This window comes from Danio rerio, chromosome 8 (assembly GCF_049306965.1).
Source record: "Danio rerio strain Tuebingen ecotype United States chromosome 8, GRCz12tu, whole genome shotgun sequence".
NCBI classification, from domain to species: Eukaryota; Metazoa; Chordata; class Actinopteri; order Cypriniformes; family Danionidae; genus Danio; species Danio rerio.
In genome coordinates, this window is record NC_133183.1 from 16,945,881 (window position 1) to 16,970,729 (window position 24,849).

At 35.0% G+C, this 24,849-nt stretch overlaps 1 protein-coding gene across 5 annotated transcripts in view; it reads right to left on the reverse strand.

Moving 5' to 3' along the window:
• The window catches only part of bcar3 (BCAR3 adaptor protein, NSP family member), a 146,677-nt gene that overhangs the window by 97,567 nt on the left and 24,261 nt on the right, over positions 1-24,849 (reverse strand). For 3 of the 5 annotated variants that reach the window (XM_068223007.2, XM_005166886.6, XM_021478295.3), the window contains one exon: positions 21,478-21,592. In XM_068223007.2, the coding sequence (XP_068079108.1) occupies positions 21,478-21,571 (94 nt within the window). In that variant the 5' untranslated portion in view covers positions 21,572-21,592. Of the gene's footprint in view, positions 1-949; positions 1,223-21,477; positions 21,593-24,849 lie in introns of those variants that run through there. The other 2 variants (XM_009303816.5, XM_005166887.6) reach the window with 2 other exon arrangements.

Consider the following 24,849-nt stretch of genomic DNA (forward strand, 5'->3'; position numbering starts at 1 on the left):
CTTTTACATAAGATTTTTTCAACACATTTCTAAACATAATACTTTTAATAACTCATTTCTAATAACTGATTTATTTTATCTTTGCATTGATGACAGTAAATAATATTTGACTAGATTTTTGTCAAGACACTTCTATTTAGCACAAAGTGACATTTAAAGGCTTAACTGGGTTAATTAGGTTAACTAGGCAGGTTAGGGTAATTAGGCAAGTCATTGTATAACGATGGTTTGTTCTGTAGACTATTGAAAAATATATAGCTTAAAGGGGCTAATAATTTTTACCTTAAAATGTTTTTTAAAAAATTTAATCTGCTTTTATTTTAGCCAAAATAAAACAAATAAAAAATATTATCAAGCATACTGTGACAATTTCCTTGCTCTGTTAAACATAATTTAGGAAATAAAAAAATAAAAAAAACATTCAAAGGGGGCTAATAATTTTGACTTTGACTGTATATTTAAAACTATTTTTAGAGAATCATACTTAGAGCTTTATCTTGCACAGACTTCCAAAGTCACACAATACAGCCATTTTTTAATGAACCCTTCTTTTGTTGAGCAAGAGGAGTTTATAGGAGATGTCAAGCCCCCCACTATCCATCTATGATGTGACCCACAGTGCAGTATTCAGCCTGCGAGTCGACTAGTGAGATTTCTGACATATTAATCACAAATTTATTAAAGTCCCCAGCAGTGGCTGCCACTTTTTTTCCACATGAGTAACTCCAAAGACAACAGTTACTGCTGCTCCTCTGAGACACACACACACACACACACCCCTCCTCAAAACAGCTACTGTCAGCTACTGAATCTAACACAGAGAGAGTCACAGATAGTTCACTAACTTTAGAATTAGTATTATTTGCTGTTCAAAGAGATACAATTACACGTTTGTAAATGTTTGTTGGGAGATACATAAACAGAAGAAGAAAATAATTTATGTTCTTACCTGGCTAAAGGTTGTAGTTTTTCCAAGTGAGCGAAAACCAAAATATCCTCCTCCTGCAATCTGTGAGTACGAGTTTTACAGTTTCACAGCAAGCATAGCGATCTAGATTCACACTGAAGGACAACAACAAGACGAACATGAACGACAATCCTGTTTTGCTGCCACTGACCTCCCACTATGAACTGTGCCGGTGTTTCCTAAGCAGTCTTACAATCTCCTCCAAGTCTCTCTCTCTCTCCCTCCTTCTCTCCCCCTCTGTCTCTCCCTCTCTCTGTTCTTAGTTCAGCCCCCAAGGGAGTGATTTAGGATTTCCCAGACACACCCTTTCCAGTGGGCGGGCTTGATGAGTCTTCATCTGAGCCCCCAGTCGCTCTGTCCTCTGTCATGTGTCCAGTCTTCAGATTTCTGCTCCCTGTTAGTTTAAGTTAACATTTGTGCAAGTGCCAAAAGTTTTTGTTTGGTATTAAAATAGAACGTGCAAATGCTACAGGGTCTGAAACACTCTCCTATTCTAAAAAGTTATACTTTATTTATTAATCTATAAATTAGTGTTTAAATCCTTACCCCTCATTTTTGGGTTGGGGCTTCAGCAGTCACCATTTCTGTTTACTCACTGTAGCAGCAAGATATTTACAATGTCTGTGCCAGAATTTTATTTATTTATTTATTTTGCAAATGTAGGTAATGTAATAATGTTGGTAAAGTGTTTTATTTTTGGACTAAATATAATTTTAAAATTGTAAATAAACAGTTTAGTGTTGTTTCTGAAGGATGGGTTGAATACCAGCGCTTCCATTATATACTGTGTATTAGTGCATACTTTGAGAAAGTTTCTCCATGTGATTGTTAGCATGGTATATGCAAAGGGTTGTTGCAGAGCAGTAACATCCTGGTTAATGGGTTAAATCGACTTTTCTCCACAACTTCTACATACGTTTATCTAAAAGGTTTGAAATTTTCCTCTCCGTCATTTCCCAAACATGTAAGGCTATTGGTCATTTTGGCTGTGTGTGATTAACTTTAGTTGTTTCTAGAGTGTCAGAATACTTGGAATACTGTGTAAAGGCTCCGCCTCCTTTAAAAAAACAGCAGCTCATTTGCATTTAAAAAGACATGCACATTGTTTTTGCTCACAACCAAATTAATAATACGTTTTTTTTAAACTAAAACTTTACAGACAAATTTTGGGGGCTACAGATTTACTTTAAACTGTCCTCTTTAAACTGTAAATGATTAAAATGGTTTTTCAGAAAAGGCTAATGATGAAGGCTAAACGTTTTTTACTGTTGTCTGTGAGGAACAGCATTTCCCGTCTCTTTGTCCTTGGATTCCTCTTCATTGTCAGTGGGACGATAACAAATGTCGAAGGCAGGGTTCCTTCCCAAATGATTCAGGCGAGGTGAGGCGCGGTGCGATCTGACTAAATACAGAAGAGAGTGTGTGTTCATCATGCAGGTGATTCAAGGGTTTGTTTTGTCACTCAGTTACCATCTGAATGTCGTTTAAAACATTGGAACAAATGCTAGTACAGTACCAAAATCATCACACAACATCAACAGATACGGGTGTTCGGCCTATCAAATTCTTCTAGGTCACCTACAGTAAATCTTAGTCAATCAATCTTTTCTGTGAAGCCTTTAGTAAAAGATCTGGGTGTTATCTTTGATGATGGCTTGAGATTTGATGAACGGGTAAATGCAGTGGTTAAATTCTGCTTTTTTTTAGCTTCGACAGTTAGACATATGACAGTCACAACTATTCCATCTAGTAAAAAAATGAAATGAAAAAATTATTTATGCTTTTATTACTTCTAGGTTGGTCTACTGGAGCTCACTATTTGTGATTAGTCAGACAACTTTATCCTGCATTTTGAACTAACAATTAGTTCAAAATGCTGCTGCAAGGCTTTTAACCGGTGCCAAAAACACGACCACATCCCACCAGTCTTATAATCTTTGCACTGGTTGCCTGTGCACTATCGTGACACTTTTAAAATGATTCTCTTGGTTGTTAAATTACTAAATGGTTTGGCAGCGTCTTATCTGTCATTTCTGTTGACTGAACATTAGCCTGGTCGGTCTCTTCGGTCATCAAACCAGAGTTTATATGCATCCCTAAGTCGAGGCTGAAATGCACGGGTGATGATCCTTTCGCAGTAAGTGCCCCTAGATTGTGGAATGCTCTGCCCCTCTGTATTAAATCTATATCATCTCTGTCTGCTTTTAGGGTGAAAACTTACCTTTTTGATTTGGCATTTGATGTTTGTTTTAGCTATATTTTTATATATTTCTCATTGTGATTTTTGTTGTGCAGCACATTGGTCAACCTTTGGTTGTGTTTAGTGCTACATAAATAAAATTGACATTTGAAAGAAAGGTGACTTGTATGATTTGTTATTAACAGCTTTAGCCTTTACTTTTAGTTTCCATTGTTATTATTTTTATTTTTATTTTTTGCTAAAAAGTCTCTAAGATTTCTAAGATTTTCTTTTCAGATAAAAACACTAACATCTACTGTTTGCCATTGACCAAAATAGTAATTCACCTTTTGAACGCAACTTAACGCTTCAAATGAAGTGTCAATTACTTTGTAACACCAGTAGGTGGCAACTATTAGGAAATGTTTTCTATGTTGTAAAAGTCGTTTAAGAGATTTGTTAAAAACACTGATTCATCCATAAATGTATCAATTTAAATGAGCAAATATAATATAATCAATTTTAAGATCGAGTAATTAACTAATTTATTTAAACCAAAAAATCCATAATAATAATATTAATTAATAATTTTAAGTAACTTTTTTCATAGTAATTTGTTTTGTTCAGTTGTTTATCCAGAACTAAATGTGGTAAAACTGTGTATTCAATTTTAAATAAAATTCATAATCCTGCACTGATCAAACATCATCCTGAACCAAAACCAACAATTTTTGTGTAAAAAAAAAAAAAAAAAAAAAAAAGATTTTTTTTAAAATAAATGTAAATAAATACCAAGACTTTCCCAAGTATTAGTGCTTCAACAATGAACCAGCAAAGTTGAACACTGAAAAGGAGACATCTGGGTTTAAATAGGGCTCCTTAAGTTACAGCACACCTGCCTAGGAGATCATTAGTCAAAGTGTCAAAAGCAGACATTGTCATGAAAATAGAAAGATATATCTGTCAAAGACTGGACTCAATGCGCTGTTATCACTCATTGGCTCTGTCCAATTAAATGTGCACACTTTGAAATCGAGCGTTTATTATGTGACATGGGCGATAGATCACAAAAGGGAAGAGTTATGGTGAAACTGTCAACATGTCTGGCTTGTTCAGCTCTGGTGTCCTCAAATACTTTACTGTAGACACAACCAAAGATAACAAAATCTACATCAAATGAATAGTAAGTCTGACAAAGAAGCTTCACTGTTACACTCCTTAAAGTCACACTCTAAAATTGTATTAACTACATTAAAAATAGATGTGACAGAACATCATGCAGTTGCTATATAAAACTATTTCAACTCATGACAAGCAACATGCTTTAATAACAAGGTCTTCCTAGTCTTGTGTTTTCTTATTACACCGTGTTTCTTTGTAATTCAAGCTTGTAAGTAACCTAAAGCAGTCCAGCCCACTGTATTTTTATGTTGTTATCTGTGGTATAAATAATGTTGCAAAATCTCAAGCACTTGGCACATATCACTGCATGGTATTCACCGTCATGACATTCAGTCTTAATGCCTGTGATTGAGAGCAGACATTCTTTGTTTTAGTCTTATGATCTCGTCTCCTTAGGCACCTTAATGTGGAGTCAGCAAGCCTGACCAGACCACCTACAGCCCTCATCAGGCCAGCTTCAACCAGAGCAGGATGATGGATGGACACAGTGATTTGACAAGTGGCTCATAAAATTACAGGAAAGCAAAATATCACAGTGTCCGATTTTTCCAATATTGTAAGTATATGTGTATTTCAGGCTTCATCAAGTTACCAGCAAACTGTTTTATTTGTTGAGTACATACCAAGGATACTATGAGCCTGAGTTTAATCATGCATGAAAATAAGGATGTGGAAACAAATCTTTGATTTTTTTTTTTGAGTTGCCAAATGTTTTACAGACCTTATCAATATAGATCAACAGAAGATCTGCAACTGTACACTAGGTAGGTACTGTACTATATTTGGTTTGGAACTCTTAAAAATAATTTAAGTGGTCTGTTACCTCTACATAGTTTAATACATTGTTGTAACTTACAAAATTCTAAATTGCAGATTAGATTAAACTTTTAAGTTGTCAGAATAATTTTATTAAGTTACATTTAAAGGTAAACATGTCAGGTAAAGGTAAATACAAAAGAATTTGAGGAGGAACTTGAAAGTCAATTGATGACAATTGCCATCATTGGTGATCAGTCTACTTTGACGGAACCCATCATGGTTGAGGGCATGAGAGTCCTAAATGGAATGGATATGGCAAGGTGCTGTGCTCTGCTGATGGGCATGCTGTGAATGTAAGCTACCTCAAGGAACTTAAATATACTTATGAATTTGCTTAAACTTGATGGACTGAAGCCCAGTGCAAAAGTAATGCATCTCAAGAACATTATTTTCTGAAGCCTCTACTTATTTCAGAGTAGATTTTGCTCTTTATGTTGCATTTTATGTTGTTTCGTATTTTTAAGTCCTTACACTGATGTTTTTTTTTTTTTGTTTTTTTTCATAATGTTTATATGGACAGTACACATTTTTGTTTTGTAAAATACTGAAAAACTGTGGTTTAAAATAAAATAAAAAATACTGGAAAACAAAAAATAAAGCAACTAAATGAACAGTAAATTTGAAAACACAAAAATGAAACGATTTCAGCAAAAAAAAAAAATTATAAATTTTAAACTTGAAAACTCGTATGCATAATTATAATAATTAATTACATAACACTGGATTTATTTTAAATTTTAATAAAAAAAAAAAACTAGTTGAAAGTACTCAACCTAAAAAAAAAAAGAGTTTATGCTATGTAAAAATGACTGTGATTGAAGAGGAAATGTCATTTGGCTAACATAATAAAGTTGTTGAAACTTAAATATATTGATGCAAACTGTTGCATTAATTTTTTTGTTTGGTCTAAACAATGTTTATAAGAGCGTTTTCATGATTTTTCTCACTTTTTAAAAGCGATGTTATATGAATAAGTGTAATATACTGAATCAGCCGTGTTGCCACCTTAATGTAAATGTAAAATGTACAGCATCATTTCTATTGCTTCCCTCTAGCATGGTCTTAAGGGATAGTAAAGATCTTGGTGGATGTGCATCTCAGGTCATCCGGATACCCTTTGCCTTCTATTTTATTAATACAGCAACTTGGGACAAAACACTCTGCTCACAATACTGTTTTTCACCTGATTCAAAAGGGTGTGTATTATGCCATAACTTATAGTTTTTGGTTGATCAAAGAATCTTTCAGAAAATAGTTCTTAGAAAAGCCATGTTTTAGTGAGAAGAACATTTTAATAGTCTAAAGGACTTGTTCGGACACTTACAAGTATTTTAATGCTTAAACTTCCAGTGTCATTTCTTTGGTTAAAGACATAAAGCCTAATATTGCATTTATAAGTAGGGATTTAATAGTAATACACTTAAAAAAAGTTTGTCTAATATGGAAGGCATGTATGCAAAACTTGCAGTATTTCACTGTATTGTATAGACAGGCGACGTGGTGGCACAGTAGGTAGTGCCTCACAGCAAGAAGGTTGCTGGTACGAGCCTCTGCTGGGTCAGCTGGCATTTCTGTGTGGAGTGTGCATGTTCTTCCCATGTTCGTGTGGGTTTCCTCCGTGTGCTCTTTGTTTTCCCCACAGTCCAAAGACATGCGGTACAGGTTATTGGGCAAGCTAAAATGTCCGTAGTGTATGTAGTGCAAATGAGTGTGTATGGATGTTTCCCAGTGATGGGTAGCAGCTGGAAGGGCATCTGCTGCCTAAAACATATGCTGGATAAATTGGTGGTTTATTCCGCTGTGGCGACCCCAGATTAATAAAGGGACTAAGCTGAAAAGAAAATAGATGAATAAATGAATGAATGAGTTTTTAGACAGGCATAGCCATTTCAATTCTGAATAAGCTAAATACGCTCAACACACTTGTTTACTGTAGAAAAAAACACTTTTTATATTCAAGTACATTTTTTGTTTTCATGTAGGCCTAGTCAATAAATAAAACTAGACATACAGTTTCTAATTAAATGACATAAATAAAAAAATATATTTTTAAACCTACACGCTAATTCACATAATTCACGATCTGAATCATAACATTAAATAATATATATTTTTAATACACGACAACACATGATGTTTCTTTCTCTGTCAGTGACTCTGGCAGTCAAACTGAAAACTTTCACTATGTGGTTCTGTTACTGTTTAATCCTTTCTGTGCTGTATAGTATAGTTAACGCCACATGCACTCTTATGTGTTTTATATTCGTAGTTCATTTTGAAATAAAAATAGCGAAATGTTCATTAAGAGTTGCATTTTTTGCTGGTGGAAACAGCTGTGCTGATGAGGTGAATGCAGAGTAAACGCGACTGCTCCTCCATGACATTGGGTTACAAGTGATACTAGTGTATCTATAGTAAAGAATTGCAAATAAGCAGATATTATAACAATTATCAATAAACATACACCTTGTTCTTTCACTTTGTGCTTATCAAATGAAAAACAAAAAGCGGGGAGGAGCCTAATTCTGTTGCTGTTTTTTATATCAGATTTAAAGTGGACTGAGGCGATAATAATGTGTACGGTTTATGAGCTAATCTCAAAAGTTTTAGGAGGGCTGGGTAGAAAGCCCATGATGATAATCCATTAAATAAATAATAACAAGGCCAGTTAATATGGTAAAGCCATAGTTAACCCAAAAATGACCATTCTGTCATAGCTTTCTCATTCTCCACTTGTTTCAAGGCTGTTTGAGTTTCTTTCTTGTGTTGAGGATTTTTTCTTGAGTATATTATTTTTTGTACCTATACTAGTTCCTGGAAGTAAGTGGCTGCTTTATCAAACATATTTCTGAAAATCTTGTTTTGTGTTCAACAGAAAAAATACATTCATAAAAGTTTAGAAGCACTTGAATGTGAATAAATTGTGAGGGAATTACAATTTTTGGGTGAACTGTCCCTTTAAGGATACTGTACAGTATGGAAATAGGCACACATTAAGTCTACTCAAGGTTGAGGGTAAGAACAGTTTATCAGAGAATTCCACAACATATAATCATCAAGGTTGTGCTTTCAACAGGAAAAATATTAATTTCCTCTCATGAATGATTTTCTTAATCATACAACTGTCAACAGAAAACCCTTTCTATAAACACTACTACCTAAAATACACTTTTGAGAGGCTTCATAAAACCAATAGGTGGGTAATTGTGTGTTTATAATTTCATTGTGTGCCCTGGGTGAATAATTTAAAAAGTTTAATAAACCAATTTTAATATGTGAGCGATGACTTTCCTCAACTTCATCTTTATCTGACCAAAAGAAATGTGGCTCTCATAGCTGGCATTTTCCAGAACCGGTAAATTGCTGCCCAGAAATGAACATCTCTACATCTGACCTCTCGGTTTACAGTCTAGCTGTCATCGGGGGGAGTTTGGCTGCCATTTACACATGGACAAGCACGGACACATTGACGGACTAAGTGGCCACTGGTGGCTGATTGTCCCGCATTCTTACTTATGTAAGTGTAACTCTATTCCAGGCTGCTGGATAAATATGGCTAGTGAAAGTAAAATGATCTTTACTAGGAAGAAGACTTCAAAAATAGGCTGTATGCAGAATAGATGACATATTGGAATAAGTGGAAAATATATTATCTTTTTGTTTTGTGAACAGAAGGCACTTGTTTTGTTTTCTTTGTCAAATACACATGCTGACCACATAATGTCACACTTTTTTTCACAAAAACGTATAGTTTCGTGAAGAGATAGCTTAGTTAATTGTTATAAAAAATATTCGTCTGTGGCTAAAGACATTAATAAAGTGCCATTAAAACACTTACACCCTCAAAAGAAAGGTTTGAAAATTCACCTCTTTACACAAAAGAACATCTAATGTCCGTAATATGTTGGTAAGCGATCATCTAAAACCCGCTCTGCATTTTTTAAATAATATACCACATGGTAATTTTAATTGTGGAAAGCAATGCAACTTCACATACAACACGTCAACTTATTTTGTGCAAGACAGCCACTGGAATCTATATGTTGCGGTTCCTATGTCATTTATGTTATGTAGGTAAGATGAATAGGCCTTTCAAAATTTGGATTTCTGAACATCAATGCGCTTTTCGACATTTTTTACTTATGAGACATTCTGTCTTCACTTTACAATACATAGTGGTTGTTAAGTGTCCATGTTGGGGGGAGATCTAAATAAATTGCTGTTACAACGTGAAGCCTTCTGGATTTTCACTCTAGATATTTTGGCTCAATCCCAATTCTATTTTTGTACCCCTACCCCTTCCCCTTGGCCCTTGAAACATAATGTGAAAGAGGAAGGGCTTCAAAATTTACCCCTAAGAAATGGAACACCACCACAAAACATGCACACTTCACCATCTGTCATCATGGTCTTTTGCTTCAAATGAGATTGACGATGGCGACTGATCTTCAATAGCATAAACTCAATTTTTTAAGTTGTGTAGTCAAGTTGTTTTTTCTTTCATTAAAATTTGTTAAAGATCCAGTGTTATATATTTAAATACCATAAATCACTGAACGCATATTTCATGTTATCATAACGATAGAATGTAGCAATTAGATCTAACTGTACTATGCATTTACACAGTGGCAATTTTCATCTAAGTAAACACAAAAACAACATTAACATTATACCAGACACTGTAAAAAGGTTATTCCCAGCCACAAGACTTTTCTGACAGGGTATTCAAGTGTCATCCAGTGTCAGAATCTTGTGGGACTGCTACACAGGAGCTATAATTCGAGATTATAGATAGCGAAATTTAGCTTTTTTTTTTTTTTTTTTTTTTTTTAAACACGAACACGTTTATGAATGTAATAAAACATATGTTTGTTTGTTGTAAAAATTCATAATAATAACAACAACAAAAAATACTACTTTATGCATCTCCTGACTTCCATGTGCAGCCAATTTGAAGGGCTATCTAGCCCTTCCCCTATAGCGCTACGCCTTCAAGCTAAAGAGAATTGAGACACAGCAGTAGGGCTAAGGGGAAGAGGTATTGGGCCTTTGTCTCCAAAAGGTTTAAATGAGGAGTTTGATATTGATCCATCTTTAATGTTTAATTGGGTATATGAGTATATATGAGTATTTTTCTATTTTCTTGTTGTGAGATAATGAGATCCTGTGAGAGCAACATACTGTGATAAACACTGTCTGATGAACAGCCGATGTGCTTGAAACGTTACATGCCTTATATCAGCCTTTTTAATTGAATAATATGGCATTTTTGGCGCTTTATTGTAGCCACATTTTCTAATATTGACTTAATGACTTACACATTGAATCTCCAATTTAATATTCAATCTGCTTCATTTACATTAATAAAGAAGTTTAGTTTTTAAAAACTGGCTGTAAGAAAAGCTATTTCTATATGACAGGTGATTAAAAAGATAAATTAGAGGGTTAGTGATGTCAACCAAACAAGGAAAGCTGTGTCACAGGTGGAGTAAGTTTGATCATACATAATCTTTTTATTTTCAGTGTGACTAGCATTCATTGCTGAATCATTTCCAGTAAGACTGTGAATGTGCATTTGAAAAAAAAATACTGTGCATTATGTGTCTTTGCAAATAAATAAAAATAATGCATTAGTTCTAGTCTTGTTGTCAAGCTTGGCAGATTTCCAATACAACCCTCCTCCAGAATATATTTAAACATCATTCAAATGAGTAATGGACACTTTCTACAGGTCACATTTGTTTAGTAGACAAAAGAGCTTACTGCAGGTATCCAAAAGCTTTTCACAGGCAGCCAGCAATGGCTACTTTAAACCCCTGCATCATCCGTCATGACATATATTTTTGGACGTGTATTAAATTTCAAAACACAGAGTTTTTTTTTTAAGAGGGGGCCCAGCTGTTCGTTCTGGCTGGGAAAAGTGTTTACAATTTACAGGATGCTGGCACTGAACTGGATGTCACTGGGAGGTGAGGAAGCTGATGCCAGCGCTGCTCTCACACCCAGTGTGAGCACAAGGACAGGGATGAATTTTCCCACAAAACACCCAAGAAACGCCTAGAATACATCCAAGAGACACCCTGAGCTTTCATCTGACTGTTCTCACGTTCCTCACAGGCTCTGCCCTGGCTGTCAGAATGTTTACGATTACTCTTCTTTTTCTAATTCGTATGTGGGATTAGGCTTTACAAATCACCCACAAAGTGCTTAATGAGAGAACAGCATAATTGGGCTTTAATTTGAGCATATATCAACTCTGTAATCCAAATATTTTTAGATGCTTTGTCTACAAGAATATACAATTATTAAACTGCACAATTTTGAAACCCACCTAGAAAGATGTACTGCTGACTGTAGCTCAGAAGTGCTTAAGTATGGAATTTTATATAGGGTGGCATCCCTTTAGATGAATCTGCAATCTGCTGCTGAGAGCAGGGAAGGCATTGAGCCGACCACCCATTTAATAGCATGCTTCATTTAATAGTATACTCGAACCGTTCTGCACAAGAGCAGCCTGTCATCATTGAACATGGCCATGCTGCAGATCCATGGGTGTTAATGCATTGACACACTTTTCAACTACACAAAAGGCACCAAATAAAATAGGGTAGTGCCTGAAGCCAAATGACTAAAAAAAATTAGTCATCATTTACTTGCTCTTAAATTGATTTAAAGCTGTGCATTTTTTCTTTTTTCTGAGTATGTGTGTGTATGTGTGTGTGTGTATATGTATATATATATATATATATATATATATATATATATATATATATATATATATATATATATATATATATATATATATATATATATATATATATATATATATATATATATACATACATATACATATGCATATGTATAGTTTGTTGAAATTCTTGATTCTGATTAGCTGGAGGGTGACATTATCATGTTTTCATTTTACTGTTAAGATAGTGAAACAACGTATCCAAGATGATGTGAATAAGGTTATTAAGTACATTGTTCCCTTTGGAGATTTACTGACATGTCCTCGGGAGTCCATATCAAACTTGCAAAGTCTGAACTTACAAGGAGAGGATGCAGGACTGAACTGTGTGTGTAGGCTACTTAATATTGAGGATTAATATTGAGGTATGCAGTCCGTTTTCAGATGTCTCCGTTTTTCCCCCATCCACACTGAGACAGAGCAGCAGCGTTTTAGAAAGAAAACCTCTTCAGCATTTCCAAAATGCTTCATTTTCAGCGCTCAAACTCCAGGGTAGTGTGGATGGATGGCGTAACTGTAGCAAAACTTATGCGTTTTAAAAAGAAAACGCATTAGTGTAAACGGGGCCTAAGACGTATATAACAGCTTATATTAAAAATACAACATTTGAAAAATGTTTCTCACAGTGATTCAGCAGGTGGTCTATACAACTGTAACATTTGCATTTTTTATACAGGAGATGAGGACAGCAGGAGTTGAATGAAGGCCCTACTAGAAGAGGCTGTTAAAGGTGTTGAAACTGGTTTAATCAGACCACCTATTGAGTCCTCAAACAGCCGAAACATTTCTACTTTGAACTTACTGCCAGGACACTACTGTAAGTTTTCAGTCTACTTAAAGTCTACATTGAGTGTACTTTAACTTTACTTTTGCTTATTTTGCAACCTTTTTTTCAAGTTTGCATTATAAACTCCTTGTTTTGAAATGTAATCCAAGCCATACATTATTTCAATACTGCTTACAAAACATGCCAACCATTTTATTCGCAAGGTTGCTGATCCAAGACGTTTAATTCAACGGCCCATTCTGAAAGTGTCAGTCTCTATAGCAATGTAGCCGAGGTAGTATGTTATGCCTGGGAAACGAGCCTCAGCCTGTCAGCCCACTGTTTGTATGTGTGTGTGTCTTGACATGCTTTTTAAGGACTTAATTACACACAGCGGAGGGTTGTCCCCAGAGCAATGCTGACTGCCGGGATTGTGGGACAGGAGAAAGAGGTTATAATCACCTGGCAGCTCCTGCACACAGAAGAGTGTGTCTGCTCCTCCTACATAGACACATATCTGTGTGTCTGTTTGATTGAAGAATAGTGGTGGCAGCTTTGCCACATTTTAATAAAAAAGAAAACCTAATTGGTATGAAAAAACAAGTCCAAAATATGTGACCAGTCTTACAATAAGTAATTTTCTTTTATGTTTGTGTGCATGTGTGCTGGTTGATTAAGAGATTTTTATTAATTTTTTATTTATTTTCAAGAATAGAATTTCATCTATCTTATTTCTTATATCTTATCCATCTTGTTCAGAAAAAAAACTTGGAGTTTAAAGATGATAGAATGCATTGATTTAATAGGTTAATATTACTGTATTCTCTGATATCTACACAGTAGTTTTAGACTTGAGGAGCTGCGCATTGATGCATTTGCTCTTCAGTGTTTGGACTTTCAGCAGTGAAATTAAACTACACTGAACTAAACTAAACTGAACTTCAACTCTGAAAACTGGACTGACAGTTTCAGTTGCTAACAGTTCTATGTTATAGCTCTATATAAACAAACATGAATTGAATTGAATAGGTTTGTGGTTTAGATAAGTGTAAAAAATCTACAGGAACGGTTGGATATGTTCATTTACAAATCCAGAATTTCCCCTGGAATGGAAAGTTGTGAATATTAATGTTTTGCAGTTAGTCACTAGCCCCTTTCACACATACAGACCTTTCCGGAAAATTGCCGGCAATTTTCCGGAAAGGTTGTATGTGTGAACAGGTCCTTTTTGAAAATACCGGTAAATTCGTCCTGGCTATTTTCCGGAAAGAGAACTTGTAACATTACCGGCAATTTGCCGGAATGCTGCGCTGTGTGAATGCAGAAGGAAGATTGCCGTAATAAGCGCGTGCACGTCTAGAACGTGCTGACGTGAGACGTCTGCTTTAGCCAATCACAACAGTCAGACGCATTTACGTCCGTGCGGTTTGTGAGAATAAAAGCCTTTGAATATTTTTCCAGACACATTTAGCTGCTAGAAGTTAGTCAGATCACGCTTATATGTTCTTCTTAATGCCAACTGTGTAAATAATCATCGATGAGATGCTTATGATAAGCCGTTGTTTGTTTACCTGCAAGCTTTGTGTGTGACTGTGAAACAGCCTGTGAGCGCCTGCACACGCACATATTATGAACATCTCGACATGCGAAAGTGATCCTGCGAAAGTTGTTCACAATATTGATCATCCACAGAGTTTGTAATTTAGTCAAATGTTTACAAATACAAGCGCAGCCGTTTAAAGCTCATTTCTAGTTAATGATGTCAGAATTTACCGGTATTTTGGAATGGATGTGTGAATGCTCTTTTCCGGAAAATTTCCGTAACGTCCTCGCCTGTGTGAACAGCGCTTTTTTGAATATACCGGTAAAGTCGTTCCGGAAATTTTCCAGATATTTACCGGTATCACTGTGTGAAAGGGGCTATTATCTGCTCTGACACACACAAAATAATCATACTTAATTTGTCAAAGATTATTTTAACAACTTGAGTCGTAGAGCCTTGTTAACAATCGTTTCAACCTAAGTGGTAGAGAGTTTTATTTTAGCTAGAAGTAACTGACTTATTTTTATGCCACCAGAGTAAACTGAGTTGTGTTTTGGTTGAAATATAGGCTAAATTCTAATTATATTTGACAAAAGGTATTGACAAATATGTAATTAGAGATGTTTTTTTTCAAACACTGACACATGTGAAAACACAGTCAGGAGTTAATGCTAACTTCCACGTGAACCGACTCTTTTTACAAAGTTTGTTGGCATCCTTGCACTCAAGAAAAACCATAGTTAGATCAAAGTGATATGTCATGATGCACAAACCTACATCAAAAACGTATAGTTAGCAGTTTACATTTGTTTGTTGCCTCATTACAAACATACGTGACAAATTTCACAATGTACACATTAAACTTACAAAATATTTGTTTAAATGAAGATTAGGCCACTTCAGGGTGATGCCGAATACATTTACAATCCATTTATCCAGCATCTTGCATTCTGACAAGCTGTGGACACTCTGTGGTCATGCAAGGCTGCCTCCTGAGTTTTTTAGTCTTCCTACCTTTCCCATTTTCAAAACAAGAGTCCCACGTACATAGTATGTTTAATATGAGCTTAGATAAACTTAAAATAATGGAAAATTGTATTATTGTTTTTATCTTACTTGAAAAAGTTGTAGCTAAGAATATATAAATTGCATACAATAAAAAAAATTAAAAAATTTAAAATCTAATAAAATAAATAATTTATTTATTTATTTGAAATTAAATAATTTAAATTAAATTATGCAAAAAAATTATAGAAAGAACAATTATTACTAAAATAATTAACATATATTTAATTAAGTAATTAAGTGTTTATCTAGTTCGATTAATAAATCTGTCTCTTCTTTGTGTAAAGATTTTAGGCAAAACTATTTTTATTAGTGTGGTAGGTTCTAATAAAGAAGTAAACTAAAACACACAGAAAAAAAATGCTTAAATAGAAGTCAGAAATGTTTTCATGATGGCTATTAATGGTATGAGTGTTCAGTCATTCTTCATCGTACGATATGAGGCAAATAATGTGACCTAATATGTGACTGTATTTTGTAAATAAGCTCCAAAAGAATTCAACCCACAGATGCTCATATTTATAAGTGACTTATGAAAACAAGCGTCACTTATTAAAAGACATTTTGCTTCGCAATCTTTGTTGTTTGTAAACACTATTACAGAAAATAATATCTTGCAGGTTAAAGCCCCAGATGTGCAAGAAGATATTTGAGAAATAAATGACGTACATGTGGTTAATAGGATCTGCTCACATAATACCTGTAATGCAAGTCATGTGTTCATAAAAAAAAGTATGTCAGTAAAGCACTGTTTAATCTGCAGATATAGCAGCGGCATGGTGTGGACAGTCAGAAGGGTGGACGTCTTTGTGTGTGAGTGTACGGAAGCAAGTCAGTTCTTGACTCACTGTCAGTGTTGACAGTAAATGTTTTTTATGTTTCTGACTGCTCTCTGACGAACCGTAATCTCCATCATTTAAGATGCATATCGCTTTCAAGGTTATGAGAAGGCTTTTGGAAGATCTTGAGGATAGCATAGATAAAAACTTTTCCACCATGCTGAGCGTGTGTCAAACTTATATGGGTAGTTGACAAATAGGAAGTAAAAAAGTTTTAGTTTTTTTTTTTTTACAAACAATAAATTATAAAAATAAATTATACACAGTTAAAGTCAGAATTATTAGGCCCCCTTTGATTTTTTATTTTTTTTAATTTTTGCCAAATTATGTTTAACAAAGCAAGGAAATTTTAACATTTTAATTTTGACAATATTTTTTCTACTGGAGAAAGTATTATTTGTTTTTTTTTTCAGCTAGAATAAAAGCAGTTTTTTAATCTTTTTAAAAACCATTATAAGGTCAAAAATTTGACCCTTTTAAGATATTCTTTTTCAATAGTCTACAGAACAAACCATCATTATACAATAACTTGCCTAATTACCCTAACCTGCCTAGTTAAGCTAATTAACCTAGTTAAGCCTTTAAATGTAACTTTAAGCTGTCTTGAAGTGTCTTGAAAATTATTTACCGTGATCACGGCAAAGATAAAATATATCAGTTATTAGAAATAAGTTATTAAAACTGTTATGTTTAGAAATGTGTTAAAGAAAATCCTTCTCTCAGTTAAACAGAAATTTGGGAAAAAAATAAACAGGGGAGCTAATAATTCAAGACGGCTAATAATTCTGACTTCAACTGTATATATATATATATATATATACACATATATATATATATATATATATATATATATATATATATATATATATATATATATATATATATATATATATATATATATATATATATATATACGAGTATCAGTGCGTTATAGTTTTACAGTGACAATAAATTAATACATTTATATATATAATTGACTATATATTACAGCATTTATTTACATTTGAACCAAAAATTGTATTAGAATTTGCCAGGGGTATGAATAGTTTGGGCTTTACTGAAAATGTATTAAGTTTGAAAATATAAGAGGTCACTAACTTCATCAGTTCTTTCACTGTTTAAAAAAAATACTGAAATGTACCTTTAATATGTCCTACAATGTGAAATAGAAAAAATTAAGAAAGGTCTTATTATAATATACAAATAGTATGAGAATGATTTGTCTTTGTTGTTGGACGCTTTTCTTCAAAAAGTGCTATTTGTTTTGTATGATATTATGAACAATATTTTTTTCTTCATGACTTGTCGGACTTGTTGGACACTGCACCCATCTTCAAATGTTATAAGTCGATTGAATGGGCATTATCAGTGGTTATCAGCTGATAAATATGGGCCTTCTGCACCCACTGGTTGCCCCAGAAGGCTGTTATCATCCATCCACATGGTTAACCAGCTATATTAATAGAGAAGCCTCCAGATCCAGATCTGTTTTTACGTTACTGTGATGGTTGGGTTTAGGGTTGGGGTAAACATTAATAAAATACAATTAATTGGAAATGTAATAAATTATATAAATAATCAGCATAAGCTCATTCTGCTTACCACCACATGGATGGCTTTTCGGCTGTTACCACCAGTTTCTCCAGTGGCTCTGTGTATGTTGGCTGACTTGTGACATAGAGTGAAGTTGACACTGATGACAGAGTTTGAGTCTGGCGAAGAACAGTCTCAGAAAGCAGGTAAAACAAAAGCCAAACAAGCAAGTAATTTGCTTTTGACTGTTTTTTTAAAAACAGGGTTTAGGGAAGGAGGAGGACAGGTCAATTGGAACGGCTTCTGGTAGATTTACGCAAGAAGAGCAGAAATTTGATATCTCATATAGCTGATTAACCATGTGGATGGTTGATAACAGCCACCTGAGCCTACCAGTGGGTGCAGAAGGTCCCTACTGGCCCATATCTATCAGCTGATAACCATTAATAATGCCCATTCAATCGACTGATAACATTTAAAATCGCTGGACATTTTCAATAAATAGGAGTGTCACATCAGAGGACAACATACAGATTTTATTGTGATTCCACATATGTTAAAAAGTTAAATAAGTAAAAAAAACAAAAAATAAAAACCTAAAAACACAGTCACATGATCTTGAATTGGGTCCTTTAACTTATTACAGTTTTCTGTGTAATTTCATAATTTAAAAACAGCATATAGTGTCACACCAGAGGAAGCAGTTTTCTCTATTGCCTTTTACTTAAATTACCTGAGGTATTTATTAATGTTTTTATGACTTTCATTTTAATTTATGAGAGCTGTAATTTACTGACACAGTCACACTATAGGACAGTTTTGAGATTTGCCTCGGAAATGTAGAAAAAAATGAATAATACAGCCATTTTTATAACAAGAGGCCCACGTAAGACAATGAAATAACCATTTGCTGCATTTTAAATGATGACAACACTAATTATATTACTTTTTGTCATGTGTATTAGTGAAAATGCAACGTCATGTCAACAACTAATATAGACATTACCATTACACACACAATACAATCCACTGGAAGATCCATCTTACACTTCAGTGCTCCTTTCTGTGAACTAATCCCTGTTGATTTGACCCCTATATAGCATACGGTGCCTGTAGCTTTGTCCTGATGTGTTCTCCCACACTATAGGATTGCTGTGATTAATGAAGCTCTTCTACGCCTGGACAGACACAGTCACATGCTGTCCAGTACAAGCAGGACTTCACAGACCGAGAGAGCGCAGGAACAGCAGATTCAGCCCAGCTAGAGAAAACATCCCCAAAAAGATAAGCTCCTGCTTCTGCTTTTACACCACTGTCGTTTCTGAGGAGATATTTTAATGGCTGGTTCAGTAATGGAATTAAATGATTCTGTTGCACATTTTGTTTTTCAAAAAGACTAGATTGTAAAAAAAAAAAATAAATAATCTTGCTGACTTATTTTTTTAAGTCGATTCAAGTGAACCTTTCAGGCCCACACAGTGGCGCAGTGGTTGTTGCCTCTCAGCAAGAAGATTGCTGAATTTAGTCCAAAGACATGTGCTATAGACGAATTACCAACCTACGTCACACATGACATCACTCAAGTTGCAAAAAGAGACTGGTTGCAATAGCAAACATGCTGTGTTGAGCAGTAGGATGCCAAATTCGAATAGAAATAGAAAACTTTACTTACCGTACACCACACTGCTTTTAATGCCAACCGCAGACGACTTTGGCTAAAAGGGAGCTGAATGGAGTGAGGACCTAGTTAAAAATGCTCGACTCTGCAGTTCTCATTTCATATCAGGTACGTTTACGTTATGCTGAATCATACACTCGCTTTTGATTGCAGCAATGATTTCAGCAAAAAAAGTTACGGTTAATTAAACTGCGAACACTGAATGCTAAGAATGAAACGTGAAAGTGTAAGTTCACATAACCTACCTTACAGGTGCAGTTCGCTGTCAGGATGCAGTGGTTTTGCTTGTTGATGATTAATTACCCAAGCCGTATAGTACCGTCTTTTTTTCTTGTCTTTGGCTGGGCAGAACCTCGGTTTTTAGCACAACAAAGTTTTGAATCTTGTAATCATGGAACATTATTTCTTGCACATGACCACACAGAACAATTAATTGTAGGCTAGGCCGCTCACTTTAACATTAATGTTGCCGAATCACTGTGCTTATTACTGGGTGATAAGCTGTTATGATGAAAGCATTATGAAATAAATATATATAATATGTAATCAATATAACTTCTTTCTAATACATAAACAAACTCTGAACCGCATCAGATGTCATTCCCTTGCTGTAAATGCTAGTGCTCCCAGTTTTTTTCTGCAACCTTGCTGCACGTGCATTCTGAATGTTTACAAACATGGTAATTCGTCTATAGGTGTATTTTGTACTTTTTTTTCTAAAGAGGCTAGAAAACATTCGAACATATCATTGTTATTTCAGCAACTCTTAAACCTCTTCAGCTGCTCCAGAACGCAGCAGCACGAGTGGTCTTTAATGAACCTAAAAGAGCACATGTCACTCCGCTACTCATTTGTTTGCACTGGCTGCCAGTTGCTGCTCGTATCAAATTCAAAGCCCTGATGTTTGCTTAAAAAACGACTACTGGCTTTGCTCCTTCTTATCTGCTCTCACTTCTGCAGATTTATGTGCCCTCCAGAAACTTGCGTTCTGTGAATGAACGTCGCCTCGTGGTTCCTTGTTAAAGAGGGAAGAAATCACTTTCCCAAACTCTCGCATTCAAGCTGCCCAGTTGGTGGAATGAACTCCCTAACTGCATCAGAACGGCAGAGTCACTCGTTGTCTTCAAGAAACGACTAAAAACTCTTTATTTACTATTTAGTCTCCACTTTCCTTCCTAATCCGTAATTGCGTCTCTGGCTCCACCGCTAACTGTATTACAAGAAAAAAAATATTACTAATGCTTTGCTTCTTATACTTGCCTACAGCACTTATTCATTGTTGCTTCTATAGTTGTGCAAATTGCTTCCTTGTCCTCATTTGGAAGTCGCTTTGGATAAAAGCGTCTGCTAAATGATTAATTGTAAACTGTAAATTGTAAAATGAGTTGAAAGACCATTTAAACGCAAGCACCTTCAGGAGCAGAAGGCAAGCACTGAAACGTCGTTGGAAATACTGTATTGAATTAAATTTCCATAATTAAAAAACATGGTGCTGAACAATGTAATTTATTGGAGTGCTTCTTGTCCGATGTGATTCATATAGTATCTCAATCAGACAGTGAAGATCATTGATTTTAAACAAATCAGATCTAGATTATAATGGCAAGACAGTTCACCAGAAAGGCCTGAGCAAAATTAGAAGTCCCCTTGCATGTAGAGCATTAAAAGTAAATCAATAATAATAATAATAATAATAAATCATTATGGGTTTTTTTTCAATATACATCCACTATACTGACTGTTGATTATTTTTTCTAGGTTTGCTCTTTACATTTAATAATTTAGTTCACAATTTTCTTACAATTATGAAGGTCTTGTAATGAGACAGTCATTACATCAAGGGCTACTAATACAAAAAAGGTTCTGAAAAATACAATAGGAAGGAATTTAGAAATCTTCTTTCCATTATATCGCTTACAAAGTAACTGACAGAGCTGGATTTGTGAGGTCTGTAGCACTTCTTATGCTATAAGATTAGGCAAATGAATACATTTTGTTTTCTTTGCCTCAGAGTTTGATTTTATACTGATCCCTAAAAGTCTCATGAAAATGTTAGGGATTTTCACTTTATATATTAGCATTATTGAGTCGATAAATTAAAGCATGTACAGTATCAACTCTGTAGTCTGACAGTAGATTCAGAAAAAGCAAGACTAACCTCGTTTTGTTTCACGTTCTCGCAGGACTTGGATACTAGAGAGAATATGGATTCGATGAAGACGACTTTGGACCCCCAAACCCAACAGATCCATCTCTGTGAGGTGCAGCAAGTCCTAAAGAGACACATAAACACAAGGTAAAGTGGTTTAGTTTGTGGTGAGGATGACAAGGCTGGAACTAATGGCTAACTATAATCCACATAAACAAACTTCAGAAAAGTGTTTGGTTTAAGCTGGCAGTGTGTCATTATGGCCTGTTCCTCGCTACTCCTCAAAGTCCAGCCTTGTGCGGCTTTCACAACGAAACATTCCACAACAATGCTTCTGACACAACAAAAACATGCCGCTATTTTTTAAACAGCATCTTTGCTTTCATTGTTCCCGGCAGGACAAAACAAGAGACATTTAATTGAAGGTTGTGCGCTATTTTCTGCTGTTTAGCATTTACAGCATACATGCCAAAGCATTCCTTCCAAAATAAACAGTAACAAACACGCACCGTCGCAGCGCATTGGGTTATTTAGGGCTGCCCGTATTTTTGCCAATGCAACTACAATTGCTTCACCCAGATTTTTGTGGCTGCATTCCAATTTCGGAATGCCGTGTGCAGTTTAATTTGTGTCTGGATGCTAGAATCTGTTAATCTCATCCATAAAAATGTATTCTTGCATAGAGATCCTGTTTCCACCTGGTGTTAAAATGTATTGGCTGCGATCAGTAACGATGGCTAAATGTGCTCCTAAATATAAAATTAGTTTATTTAATTGTTTTATTTTTAATTGGATTATAGAGTAAAAACATATTTCATATTTAGATTACAAAAACATGAAACTTTTATATGAATGGTCTGGCAATATTAGTTTTTTTTTTCATTGTCTTTATTCAAAGGACTTTAGTTATTCAATCCTAAACATTTTTTTTAAGTTATGCATTTATAAGCATAACTATGAGGGAACGTGTGAAATCAGTTGTGTTGAAGTGGTGCAGCGAGGTGAAGATGTGTTGATCTAATGCTGGAGAAACATCTGCATGCTACATTGCTCTCTTTGTGTCTTATCTCGTTCGCGCCACTGGTTTCATCCAATGGATTTTACTCAAAATCTCCTACATCAGCAACAAGCACATTTTCCCACTGCCATGTCTCTGTTTTCACAGGCTACTTTTGGGAAAGAGAGAAACCTCTAGGATTTTCAGATTTTTGCACTCTAAAATAATAATTTAAATGTTTTCCCCCAAAAAACTGTGGCAATATTTGTTCCATTTCTTGTGTTGTTTTGCTGTTAAAATATACACAAACAGCAGTTTTGTCAAATAAAATGTTATTTACTTATTTATTTGTGCTCTGTCATTTATAGAAAGGTAATGCTAAGAGAGAAATGAGAGTAACTTAAAGGGTTATTCATTCATTCATTAATTCATTCATTCATTCATTTATTGTCCTTTAGCTTAGTCCCTGATTATCAGGGGTCACCACAGTGGAATGAACTGCCAACTATTACAGCATATGTTTTATACAGCAGATTCCCTTCCAGCCATAACCTAGTACTGGGAAACACCCATACACTTTTACATTCTCACACACACACACACACACACACACACACACACACACACACACACACACACACACACACACACACACACACACACACACACACACACACACACACACATTCGTACACTATGGCCAATTTAGTTTATTCAATTAGGAGAAACCTGAGCACCTGGAGGAAACCCACGCAAGAATTAAGACAGTAAGGACTGACTTTGCTTAGACAAAATTCTTGTCAGTTGACAGCAATAATGTACAGTATAGAATATAAAGTCATGGTGCAGTGAAAAATAAATTAATATTGTGTATGACTCCCATGAGCTTGAAGGACTGCATCCAGACATCTCTGCAATGACTCAAATAACTCAAATAAAGTCATCTGGAATGGCAAAGAAAGTGTTCTTGCAGGACTCTCAGAGTTCAAGATTCTTAGGATTCATCTTCAACGCCTCCCTCATCTTACACCAGACATGCTCAATAATGTTCATATCTGGTGACTGGGCTGGCCAATCCTGGAGCACCTTGACCTTCTTTTCTTTCTGGAACTTTGCCGAAGTATGAGAAGGAGTGCAATCCTGCTGAAGAATTTGCCCACTCCTGTGGTTTGTAATGTAATGGGCAGAACACAAATGTCTTGATACTGCAGGCTGTTGATGTTGCCATTCACTCTGCAGATCTCTTGTTAATAATGAATGTGGCCCCAAACCATGATTTTTCCTTCACCAAACTTGACTGATTCTGTGAGAATCTTTTGTCCATGCAGGTTCCAATAAGTCTTCTGCAGTATTTGTGATGATTGTGATAACTTTCAACAGATGATTCATCAGAAAATCTACCATATACTAGAAATACTAGAAGTCAAGTTATTATTTGTTGCTCTTACAACTGGGATCGACGATGAGACTTTTGTCAGTTAGTATATATATATATATATATATATATATATATATATATATATATATATATATATATATATATATGCATGTTATGTAAGTAGACTGCTATACTTGTACTATACTAAGTATAATATATTTGCGGAAATATAAATAACAAGTGCACTAATTTGCTTATTACAGCTTCTTTTTTATTTCATATTCTCACTATAGCAGTATATCATATAGGCCTTTTGAAGCCTGATGTATCAACCGTTTTACTGTTTCATCGTTGCATTTACTCTCTAATTACAGAATATAAACATCCCGAAGCGACTAGATGGTGATGGACAGAACAGCAGACACAAAGAAAGTCTGTGGAGAACTCAAGGCCAAAGGGTGTGGGAGCGAGAGAAAGGGGGACATGGAGGTGGAAAAAGAAGGGATAACATGTGCTGGTAAGGGTCTATTGTTCATCTGCCTTCATCCCACAGCTAAAACCCACAGATGAATCTAACAAGCCATGACAAAGTCTCTGCACCTTCCAAATCTTTATTTACCATGTGTGGTCTCATTTCAATCTCTCATGCTGAGACTTCAAAAACATGGTGCTAAGCAGCCATTCAGACACCTTGCTTTGAGTGGGCTTGAGATGTAAAAGATGAGCTACTTTGTTGTTTTGGCAGTAGATTTGTCGATCTTATGTCCTATGAGGTGGGTGCTTTGAGTGTGTGTAGTGTATGTGTGTGTGTGCCCACAGATATTCATGCAAAACTCATAATGTCAGCATATATAATAATGCCATAATGCCTTTTAAAAACATTCTGTGGTACAGTGATAGTATCATATGATAAAACTAAACATTGTTATGAAATTTAATTTGGATTATTATTTGGAAGTTAACTGAGAATGTTTTTAAATTCTTAAACTCTTTTTCAATTGTAAGG